The sequence below is a fragment of the Episyrphus balteatus genome, chromosome 1, assembly GCF_945859705.1.
Source record: "Episyrphus balteatus chromosome 1, idEpiBalt1.1, whole genome shotgun sequence".
Classification (NCBI taxonomy): domain Eukaryota; kingdom Metazoa; phylum Arthropoda; class Insecta; order Diptera; family Syrphidae; genus Episyrphus; species Episyrphus balteatus.
Window position 1 is genome coordinate 164,956,533 of NC_079134.1, and position 12,172 is coordinate 164,968,704.

The following is a 12,172-nucleotide window of genomic DNA, read 5'->3' on the forward strand; positions in this document are numbered from 1 at the left end:
TGTTTTATTTCACCTTAAAAATCACAAAATACAAATATTTTTTCAAATTACCAAGCTCTTAAATATAAAAATTTCTGTACAATTTGTGTAACAAACGAACATTTTTGAATTGAACAGTTTTGTTCATGAGGCAAACATGAACAAAAAATAGAAAAAACGAACTGGACTGTTTGGTTCAAAAATGTTTAGGTCACAATTTTATCTTCACGGAGCTTTACCTTGACTTATTAAAGTAAAATGTATAAAACAAAAAAATTTTACTTCTTTGACCTAAGAAATTTAAACCAAAGCAGTGAAGGAATTTGTCAGAATTACCCTGGTTAGTAGTTGAGAAAAAGAAGTGTAAAAAGAACAATTTTTTAACTATAAAAAAAAAACAAAAACGTGTTGTTAAAATCTAACAATTTTTTTAAAAGATAAAAATAAAAAACAAAAAAACGTATTTTTGTACTTTTTAAATATTCTTGAGGCAATACACCTAAAAAAAAAATAAAATGCACGGCTGGGTCGCACGTATTTGCTTCGCCAGTTTAAAACACTTTTATATTAGTTTACTCTTAGATTTTAAGAGCTGTCTCTATATAAATATAAAGAAAGGGCCGACATCTAGGGCAAAATTTTGTTAAATGAAAAAAATTTTTTTGTTATTCTGCAAAGTTAAATTTAATCAAAATCGTTAGAGCCGTTTTCGAGTTATTTGGTATAACTTGAAAAATTTGTATGGGAGGTACACTTTCTAAGTGAGATACAAAAAAAAAAAAAACAAAAAAAAAAAAACAACTTTCAGAATTCCATAAAAATCATCTGTACGAAATTTGAAGAAAATCCGTCCACGAGTTTATGCTGTTGAAATGTGCACAGATGGACGCGCAGACCACAGTGGGGCAGCCCCATATAGTGTGGTGATATAAAGGTTATTTTTTTAAACTAAAGCTATGCGAAAAAAAGATCACGAGTTCTAACTTAACAGTAAAATTGATAAAATGAGCATATTTGTTTTGTTCAAAGTCTTTGATATATGTTTATTCATGCGGTTGACGTTGAGAGTTTCAGAGCAAAAATTCAGTTTTTAATAAGTAATAAAAAAGGTGTTCTTTTGTTATTTTTGTTTAAACTCAATATTATTTGAGAAAAAAATAAAATACAAATTTCTCGCATAGATAAAAGTATGTAAATTACTACTCTTCTGCAAAAAAAATTTAAAAAAATTTCTTATATTTAAAAATTGAATGAGAAAATAATGAATTTTTTGAAACGCATCTTAAAGTTTTTTCTCAAAATCTTCTGTTTAGGCAAATATTTAGCAAGTCTAAAAATGGAGAAAGCATGATAAGCAATTTCTCTTTAAGCCCTAAACACTTTTGCTAAATATTTGCCTAAAATGTTTTTAATGAAATTTTGAACATCAAAAAACGGATGTTTTAAAGAAAGTGCTTTTTAAAATATATGACAAAATCATTCTTTTTTGACAATCATGTACTGATTACTTATAAACAATGTTTTTTTTTTCTTTTTAAAAGTTGTTTTTTTTATTTTATTATAAGAAGTTTCGTGAAACAGGGTGATTTGTTATATAAAGTTAGTGCTTTTGTTTTTTACTTTTTTTTTATTAAAATATTTTTTTATTTAATTTATTATTAATTTTTTTAAAATTAAAATTGATGCGGCTATAAGGTTTTTTAAAAGTCCCACCTTACAAAGCAAATTTAAAAAAAAAAAATAACTTGAACATCAAATTTGACAATTTTTTTCAAAGTTTTGATTTTGAAATTATATTTCACAAAAAGTTTTCGCGAAAACTACTTTCATCAAAAATCATTTGAAAGAATGGAAAATAAGCTTTCAAAAAAGCTATTGCATAGTATTCTATGTCTTTTTCTTGATTTTATGTATTTTTTTTTTTTTTTATTTAAGGTCAAATTTTCAGAAAATTGCCCCTCCCACCGGAACGAGGGGTGATACAGCGCCCTTCAAATACAATTTTTTTCTAAGGTTAAACTGAAGAACTATTTCTGAAAATAAAGTTCACTTTTTAAACAAAAAAACATAATTCAAAATTAAAGGTTTTTTCAAATGTATTAATATTTTGTCCCCTTACTTAATTTCCTGGAGAAAAATAAAAATTTTAATGGAAAAAAGTTCATAAAATTCAAGAAATCTGTTAACTTTAGTTACAAAACCAAATAAAGTGACAAAAAATGTCTTATTATTAGTAGAAGTAATTAATACCACAAATCGACCTATTCTGCCCCACCGTGAGACGCACGGACGGAATTGCGAGACCTACTTTTTCAGAATTTTCCATTGACGTAATGTACGTTTTGATTAAAACCTAAATTTTTCTTCGACACGAAACTAACACTATATATAGAGCAAGTAAAATGGTTTGAGTAGAAGTTGTACATCATCTCATTACCTACAACTTTTGGATTTAATTTTTTTTTTTTCGACTTTTGACAGAAATCGTAAAAAAAAAACACTAACCGCTTTTTTCCAATTTGTTTGTGGGCAATTTATTATTCGATTCAATATTAATTTATAATACTTTTTGTCGTGGTCTTGAAAAACTCAGAATCGAAGGCCAAAAAAACTTACCAGCATTTTTAAGAATGCTTCAATAAATAAACTGTTAGATTTACTTGTTATAAATTTGATTTCTGATTTAAGTTGTCGAAACTGTAATTTCCAATGCAAATTGACCTCAGATACTCATGATCAACATTCCTGTCCTGAGTAACAGCATTTTGCAGCTTTTTAAAAATTAATATTAAAGAGAAAGGCACATTTTTGTGCATAATAATTATTGGGTTTACATAAAATCATAAAACCCGTTAATATTTGTTTTCTAGAATCTAGTACGTAACCCCTTATACTTTCATCTATACGAACCACAATTGAATTAATAACCAACATTAATGCCTAAAAGGTTCATGTATTTGCTGATGCGAGTATCTGCTTAGCAGTGAGTCTTTACTACACAAGCACTCAAACTGTTCATAAATTTGATTAATTTGAGGCTTAACCATCCAAGTTAAGATGAATAATTCATCTTCAAGCTATTTCTCTCACAGAAATCAAAGAATAAAAATAATTATTAAAGTATACGCAAATGCAAGTGAATTTAAGAAAAAGGTTATTTGCTAAGAGATTTTTTGGTTTTATTGTCCCATTTTATTCAGATGAGTATCTTCTTCTATCTAAATTATTGTCACGCGTAAATAAAAGTAACAATGGTAATTTGGGGATCACCGGATGTTTTTTGATTTAGCAAATTGAGTTCAAAATAGATTATGACAGTCAATAAGATAAGATGGATATTTTAATTATTTTTTTCTTATCTATCTGTCATGTCAGCTATAAAAAGAGAGAATTTATTCAATTTTCCAATCATAATTATAACACTTTTTGCAATTTTAAGTTGTGATAAATTTTAATTCTATTCAAAATGCGTTTCATTTTTGCACTTCTTGTAATTTTCGGAGTCGTTTGTGCTTTCACATCGGCTGCTCCTGAACCAAGATTATTTGGAAATGGTTTACTATCTGGAAGAGTTCCATGGCAAGTTTGTAGTACTGTTGGACGTGATCCTGTTTGTGTAGCTCATTGTAGTGCATTGAAATTGAGAGGTGGTACTTGTGCAGGAGGAATTTGTCGCTGTCGTTGAATTTGGAAATAAAATTTAATTTTGTGAAAATTATTTCTTTTTTCTCATTAAAAATCAATGTATTAAATTTTACTCAATTAAATGCATTAAAGTTTCATTTCTAAAATGATTTTTTTAAGACTCAGATACTTTTACAAAAAAAAAACTTCCACTTACCAGAAACTATTGCGTTTTTCAGCAAGGTCAGGAGATCAATTTGGATTAGAGCATAAGACAAAATCTCGACTTTACGGAAGAGATCATGACCAATCATTGTAATTATTTCGTATTTAATGAAATGAAAAATGACAAAAATAAACTCAAGCCTAATCAAAGTTGATTAAGCTCACCTTTTGATTCATTTTATAAATGGATTTTAAAATGCAAGCAAAATCCCCCAGTTGGGTACTTTTCTTGTCCCAATGACTGTTTTGTTTGGTTAACTTTATGATTTAAAAAAAAGATAGGTAAGACATAAATCAATCAGATGAAACTAGTAAAATTTAGTTTTTATTTACAATAATTTATGACGACAGTAGAAAAGAATCAAAAAATCAAATTTATCAATTAATTGTGATTTAAATGGTTTTTAAAAGATAAACTACATAATACTAAAAGATAAATGTAAACAAAACAACTAAAAATACTTTGAACTTATCAACAAAAGCATTATAAAGATAAATGCTAAAAAATTGCGTGTGCCGAAGATTTTTTTCGCGATTTGAGTACAGAATATTTTGAAAATTCAAGGGATTTTTTGTTTTTTTTTTTTTTTGGCTCGTTAGTTTAAAATATTATACAGGGTTTCCTGGAATGAGATATCTTCAAAGTTGATACCCTTAAGCGATGATTTAAGAAAACTCTTAATTTGGTAGGTATGTCTTTACTCATGTTAATGTTAATTTTTTCGTTAATACTTATGATAGAAACTTCATTGGTATTTTGATTTTTAGAAGAAATGTTAAAAAATGTTAATATCTTTTTTAATTGCTCAGATAAATAATTTTTAAAAGTATTCATTTTTTCTTACCCATGATAATTTTTAACATTGGGACCGATTTCCTTCGATAAATATATTATAAACATAGTGTTTTATAAATTTATTTTTATGAAGAATACAATAATGATAAAAGAAGTGATTTTCAAGTTTGCCAGAAAACTCATAGATTTTATGATATATGGGAAAACCCAGTGTCCCATCCTAAATAGATCTTTAACGGTATTTACTTTTTCTACTTCAGAAAGACAATCAGCCTTATTGTGATTTACAACTATCAATCGATAGTTGATAAATACTGAAATTTGGGATTTTTAAACCTAATTTATAGGAAAACTGGTCAACTGGTTTGACAAACATCATATGAAGCCAATTCTTCAGAGCACCAATTCTTTCTGTCTAGCTACATGTTTTTTTATTTGTGCTAATTTGGTGTAGCCTTGTTTTGAAGTGTGCTTCCATTTGATCAACCATCTTCTCCTTTTACATATGCGGTAGACAAAAATAAATAAATAAATACATAAATAAAAGCACGTATACGCCACAGTGTACGTGGACAACGTGAAAATAACGTTAATTACAACTTTATCCTAGATGCTAAAATACCCTAATCGAAATCAAATAAAAACTTAAACTCAAAAATTGAATTCAATGTTCGTCTTCTTGTCGACAGTGTTAATAAATAAGAATCAAACCCTATCCAAAAAAATAATTTAGTTATGAGGTTAAGTGCGTATCATTAAAATATATATGTAAGTTTGTTCCACATGGAAATGTTTCTTTCCAGTGTATATTTTTTGAGTTTTTAAGGCAGGAAACAACCTGTCATTCAACTTGCGCCTTAAGTACCTTCTACGCACTTTGAAGTTAAATGAATTAAACCCTTGGTACCAAATTATTTCTGAAGGCAAAAGTTATGCTAAACGGCTAGAGGTAAAGTGATCCCAAAATCGGCTTTACCCTTTAGTACCTATATGAGTACATATACCTGTATATTTCAAACCCATTAACATACATAAAAGAAAGAAAACATTTAAGTTAATAAAATATTGATTATGAAATTAAACGGAAATATGCACTCGAGTAAATCTCACTAAGCTTATCAGTTCAAAAAGGTTTATTTTGCGCACTTAAATGTACTAATTGTTTGTTTGTATCTTTTTATTTTGTAGATAAGTGCATTTCCCAGAAGTCTAATGTTAAGATGTTAAGTTGTTTATTTTTTTAAGAATAAATGAGTGTACACTGAGAGAAACACAATATATTCGTACAAAAATATTGTACTGTTTGTACTGAGTATAATAATATGTACCCAACGAAATCTGCTACTTAAAAATAGAACAAAATGTTTTTAACAGACAGTTATGGATTGACTCAGTTAATAAAATTTCCTTAAAATATGCTTTCATGATTAAATTGTGTAGGTATTCATTTTTAAATTTATGTAAATAAAATTGAATGCGTACGTACGTATGTATTTAATTGTTATGCACTGAAAAATGCGTGTACTCAAAACAGAGAACAGACCGTATGTACTAAGTACTCATTTACAGATTTTAATGAAGCGAAAACAAACTCATGTACACTGAGAAAGAACTTAATTTTTTATGAGTACAAATTGTTGTGTACTGAGTACAAATTTTATAAACTGAGCACAATTTTATGATGATTGTGACAGGTACATTTACTGTTTGATTTTTGTTTACTGCGTCTGAAACACTTCGTAAAAACCAAAAAATCTATTCACAGTAAAAAAGTACTAGCATGTACTGATTACCAAAATAATTTTTGGAATATATTTTTCACTCAGTGTAATGTATAAGCAATCGGATCGAAATGATCTTGATTTCTGATTTCTAACTGGTTTCGAAAAGCGTTTTTTTTTTCTTGTTTTTGAAGATTTAATCTGCTTTGGTAAGTAAACAAAAAATGTGTTCCGATAACTTTTAATCTTTTAAAAGAAAATAAACAAACAAAACAAAAACAACAGCAGACATGAAAAGTACTATTAAAGAGTTAGAGAAGATTAAAATTTCTATTATCTTCTTTGCATTTAAGTATAAAAGAAAGTTGATTTCATTCATAATTTAACTATAATACCTCCCTAGCTTGACTGTTATAAAGTTAAAAAAGAAAAAAAAAACCTTTTCAAAATGCGTTTTACTTTTGCAATTCTTTTGATCTTTGGAATTGTATTTGCATTTACATCAGCTGTTCCAGTTTCTGAGGCAGAAGTAAAATCTGCTGGTATTGCTGGAAGGGTTCCATGGCAAACTTGTTATACCGAAGGAAGTGATCCTGTTTGTGTAGCTCATTGCAAATATAACAAATTAAAAGGAGGAATTTGCTCAAAAGGACTCTGTCGCTGTCGTTAATGATTGTAATAGTTTCGATAAATTGTTCTTCCAAAATTAAATAAAATAAAACTTGGTTTCTATGCATTTAATGGTTGTTTTCTCCTGAAGAAATTTAAAAACATCCTTGATTGATATTTACTGTTTTCTTAACATTTTAAAATAGGTCCCAATTCGAATGTTCTTGGAAACAAAATTCACACAAAAAGGGATTTACCCCTAGACTTTGTATATTTTCTCTCCCGGGTAAGTCCCATTAATCTAGAAAATCATCAAGTATAAAAGCTGTGATTCCAGATGAATTAAATCATATTCAAATAGACTTTTCATTATTGACAAGTTCGATTATAAAAACTTAAAGAAATGTCTTACACAACTTTGTTGATTGTACTTGTCGGAGTAATTTGCTGTACATTTGTTTGGTCTTCCCCGGTAACTGATAAGGCACCTCGATTCCAATTTGATGACTTAGAGGCTGCAGCTTTGATTCGGGAGAGACGTGCTTTGCCTAATCCAGTAACAGATAAGGCTCCTCGGTTTCAATTTGATGGTCAATTTGATGATGCCTTGGAAGAAGCAGCTCCAATTCGACACAAACGTGCAACTTGCGACCTTTTGAGTGGTTTTGGTGTTAATGATTCAGCTTGTGCTATTCATTGTATCGCTTTGGGAAAACGTGGTGGATGGTGTGATTCCCGAAGAGTTTGTAATTGCCGCTAAAAAATTGCTATCTTTGAAGAAACAAAAAATTGTTTTCAAATAATAAACCTAGTTTTGCTTTAAAGACTTTAAAAATTGTCATTTATTTTTCTGAACTTTTTCTTACATTCAACTTAGAATTTTGTATGAAAAAAAGAAATTGTTGTTTTAAAATTCAATCTGAAAAATGTAATAAAGCTATAATGAGACCAATGTTATAAAAAAAGCGATGATTTAGTTAAAAAAAAAAACTTTATTAAATAATAAAAATGTGTTTGAAAGACCAATACAAATATGCATTTATAGCAAGCGAAATAGGTATTTTAAATGTAGATGTTCTAAAGTTCGGAAGTTGGAGGAATAATTTCATATAATAAAAGATCCGATTGAGTTATAAGTGTGTCATTAACTTCAAGTTCGGAAAAAATTTCAGGAAGATCTTCAGAGGGACCAGGACGATCTCCTTCGGTGATTGCAAAGAGACAAATGATTGCCATAAAAACAATGAACGTTAATTTGAAACAGAACATTTTTAGAACATTTTTAGTAGATTGTAAATTGGAACTTAAGAATTTCAAGTTATTTTTCATATTTTTATACTAAAATGTTGCCCAAAATTTAACCAAAACAAGATTTATGAGCCTAAATTGAGCAAATATTTTGTTCATAAAATTAAGAAGAGAAAGCTGCCTTAGACATGTAAAAAATAATAACCAAAAAAAGGTACTTATGTATTTCCTCAAGAAATGTTTATAAAAGTACAAACGTATATTTATGTTTCAAGAGCAAACAAATAAAAATATAATTTAAGTTTTTCAACAAACTTAATATGCAAACAGATTTATTTTTTTTATCAAAACAAACAATTTTAAAAATAAAATAATATTTCCTTATTTTAACAATAAATTATTGGAGCACAAAAAACAAGAAGTTTTAGGTTCTGATTCAAAAACCCTTTTGAAGGTTTTGAAGGGCCATAAAACAACAAAAACAAAATTTATTTTTCGAGCAAAGATAACAAATGATGTTGGTAGATAATAATTTGTATATTTTTTCTTAAACAAACAATTTTACATTAAATCGTTTAATCTAACAAAATTTATTATTATAATTATTTGCCTACTTAGAAGTCAGTTTTCTTTTGTGGTTGATAACTTGGATTTTCAGTATAAAAACCCAAGAAATTGCTTCAAAGTCATCAGTTCCAATTAACAACGGTTCAAAAAGTTTTTACTTAAATTAATAAAAATGTTCTCTTTCAAATTGACATTCATCACTCTGGTGGCAATCATTGGTTTTTCTGCAATTACCGCCGGAATACTTCCCGATGTTCCAAATAATCCCACCGAAGTTCTTCGCAATCTTGCAGTGGCTCGATCCAGTGCTTTGAATAGCTTGAATGCAGCTTCTGCTGATCTTGTTGATTCTAAAAGTGAAATGGTACCCGAAGCTGTTCGCAATCTTGCAGTGGCTCGATCCAGTGCTTTGAATAACTTGGATGTAGCTTCTGCTAATTTTGCTGATTCTGAAAGTGAAATAGTACCCGTAGCTGTTCGCAATCTTGCAGTGGCTCGATCCAGTGCTTTGAATAACTTGGATGTAACTTCTGCTAATCTTGTTGATTCTAAAAGTGAAATAGTACCCGAAGCTCCTCGCAATCTTGCAGTGGCTCGATCCAATGCTTTGAATGACTTGAATGTAGCTTCTATCGAAGCTCGTCGTGATTCTAATGAGTGTGGTGGCAGCGGTGGTTTAGTTAATGGAAATGTACTCTCAGCCGAAGTCCTTTGCTAATTCCGCAAAACAAAAATATCCTCGATGGCATCGTTAATAAAGCAATTTTTTTGGCTCCTGTGAGGTGCCATTATGTTTATAATTACCTTCTAAAAATGTTTTATATTTTGTTTGTTAATTAATAAAGTTTTTTTTTTAACTTAGTCAACACTTTTTTTTTCATTACAGTTCTTATACAATAACAAATCATTTTTACTTGTAACACTATGTAGTTTGTAGCTAATGGGTAGTTAAAGGATTCGTATAATAATAGTACAGTAAAATGAGAATTTTAAATGGAGAAAAATGTGGGCATTTTAAGGCAATAATCTCATTTTTCAAATTTTCTTTGATAAACCATCATCGCCATCAGAATTTTCTATGATGTTTTTCACGAAATTATAATCTATTCCTTTGAGCATGCAAATCTATTAAATAAACAAAGTGAAAAAATAATGAAAATTATTTTTATTTTTAAGCGGAGTGATTGAATATAATTCAATTAAAAAAATGTATTAGGTAACAATTTAAAAATGTTAAATTGTAACTTTTCTAAATTTTATACGAGAAGCGGGAAAATCCCATATATTCATTATAAAATTTTGTTTAAAGAAAAAAAAAAATAAAATGCACCACTAAGTCGCAAAAACTTGATCTTAGGGTTCAAGTTGCTAAAATTTTTAGGACTTTTTATATAGAAATTAAGCAAATGCAGTAGTAGCCCAGTAATTTTAGTCATTTTTAAGCCCAATCTGCGGAAAAATTCCTACTGGGCTGAAGCTCAAAACCAAAATTGAACCATGTTTAAAAAGTGTGTTCTTAATAATGAAGGCACTTATTGTACAAAAAAGGGAAACATACAACATTTCCAAAAAACGTGGTTCCCCCTTTTGCATAATATTTTGTATCCCACTGTGTACATTTTTATTTTTTTTTGTTAATCCGTATTAACGTAATAAATAGTTAATAAAACTAAAAAAATTTAAGCTACTTCGATAAAAACCTCAAAAATCAAGCAAAATAAACCAAAAATATGTATTTTTTCGTATGTGAGCGCAATCTAGTCACCTTCTCTGCGCTCTACTCGCGAAACGGTTCATTTCACAGAAAAATGTGTTGGGCATATGTTGTAGATAATTTCACGACCATCAATTTTTATATGACCTCTGATGACCTCCGATCAATAGGTCTCGAGATATTTGCAAAAAACTTTTCGTGACCTTTTGACCCCTATAACTCTTAACGCGGACACGATATCAATGTCGATTTTTCACATCTTCATAACAAAGCCGTCATTAAGCTGTATACCAAAATTCAGCCCAGTAGGAATTTTTCCGCAGATAAAACCTAAAATTACTGGACTATAGGTTTATAAAATAAAAAACAAAAATTAGAAGAAAAACAAACACATAAAAATAGTTTTTTAAAGGAATAAAACAACATCTGAAATCAAATTTCCTTCCAAAACAAGTACGCAATTTCATTTGTTTTATTATGAAGCATTTAAAAAAAAAAAAAAAATTTCAAAAACGTTAGAGCCGTTTTTTAAAAAAACTAATTTTTCATAAATAATTTTTAGGAAAAAAAGTTTAAAAATAAAATTGGTATATGCCACTTTGTAGAAACCACTAATCAATATCTAAAACCATAATTTCAGAAAAATTCAATGTTTTGTTTTCGAAAATTTGATTTTTCAAAAAAAAAAAAAATCATGTTTTTAAAATCCGAAAATTATTTTTTTCAAAATTTGATTTTTGGCTTATATTAAAATTATATAAATGATTTTACAAAAAGTTTCGTTAAAAAAACGGTTCTATGGCAGGTGCCGTTCATAAAGATTTTCAAAAAAAAGTTTTTTTCATTAAAAGAGAGACCTTTTGTCTTACATTTTTAACAAAATCGTTGAAACCGTTTTAAACAAGTTTCAAAAGTACGAAAATCGGTATATGACAAGTATACCTACCGTTATTTTTGGTCCAAAAACATAATTCCAAAAACCCCTCTGGACAATCGCCAAAAAACGCTACATACCAAGTTTGACATTAATCGGTCCATCCGTTTAGGCTGTAGCTTTGTATACGGACAGATAGACTGACAGATTGACAGACAGAAGGACTTCTGGGACCCACTTTGACACGGCACACATAATGTATCACACTTCTAAGTCCTCGTAATGTTGATTTTATCAATACCAGTAAAAATTTAAATAGGAGTAGGTATCGTAATGTTGATTTTACCAATACCAGTAAAAATTTAAATAGGAGTAGGTATTGGGTAAGACCACATCTAAGCTTGATATACAAATTTTGGGAGTTGATCTGTTCACCATTGTGTAAGAGAAAACATCAAATATAAGAAAGAAAGAAAAAAAGAAAGAGTAGAACATCAAAACATATCATGTCCAACTCCTTAAAGTGATTAACAAAAAAGGTCAAAAAATTCGAAACATACTAAAACTGACTTATGAAGAAAGAACTCAATTTATGAAGGTGTATACGAAAATGCTTTTTTTTTTAAGATTTTAAGGAAAGCTTGTATTTGTTGGCAGCACCAAACAATATTTTTCTTTTCCTAAAATTGCATGTTAAAACAAATAAAAAATATAAAAGAAACCATAACGAAGAAAAAAATAACAAAAATAATAAAAATTATTTAAATTTAATTATAGTAAGGGTACGACAGATCTAACTGATGAGCCCACTGTCG

General features: G+C 28.6%; 1 protein-coding gene across 1 annotated transcript; it reads left to right on the forward strand.

Moving 5' to 3' along the window:
- Positions 1–7,324: 7,324 nt before the first annotated feature.
- On the forward strand, positions 7,325–7,880 carry LOC129921092 (defensin-A-like). The gene has a single exon (XM_056002750.1). The coding sequence runs from the start codon at positions 7,358–7,360 to the stop codon at positions 7,712–7,714; it is 357 nt and encodes a 118-aa protein (XP_055858725.1). The 5' UTR covers positions 7,325–7,357; the 3' UTR covers positions 7,715–7,880.
- The last annotated feature ends 4,292 nt before the right edge of the window (positions 7,881–12,172 follow it).

What these genes read in the sequence shown, in the direction of transcription:
- LOC129921092 (XM_056002750.1), top strand. Translation starts at nt 7,358, where the DNA reads ATGTCTTACACAACTTTGTTGATTGTACTTGTCGGAGTAATTTGCTGT.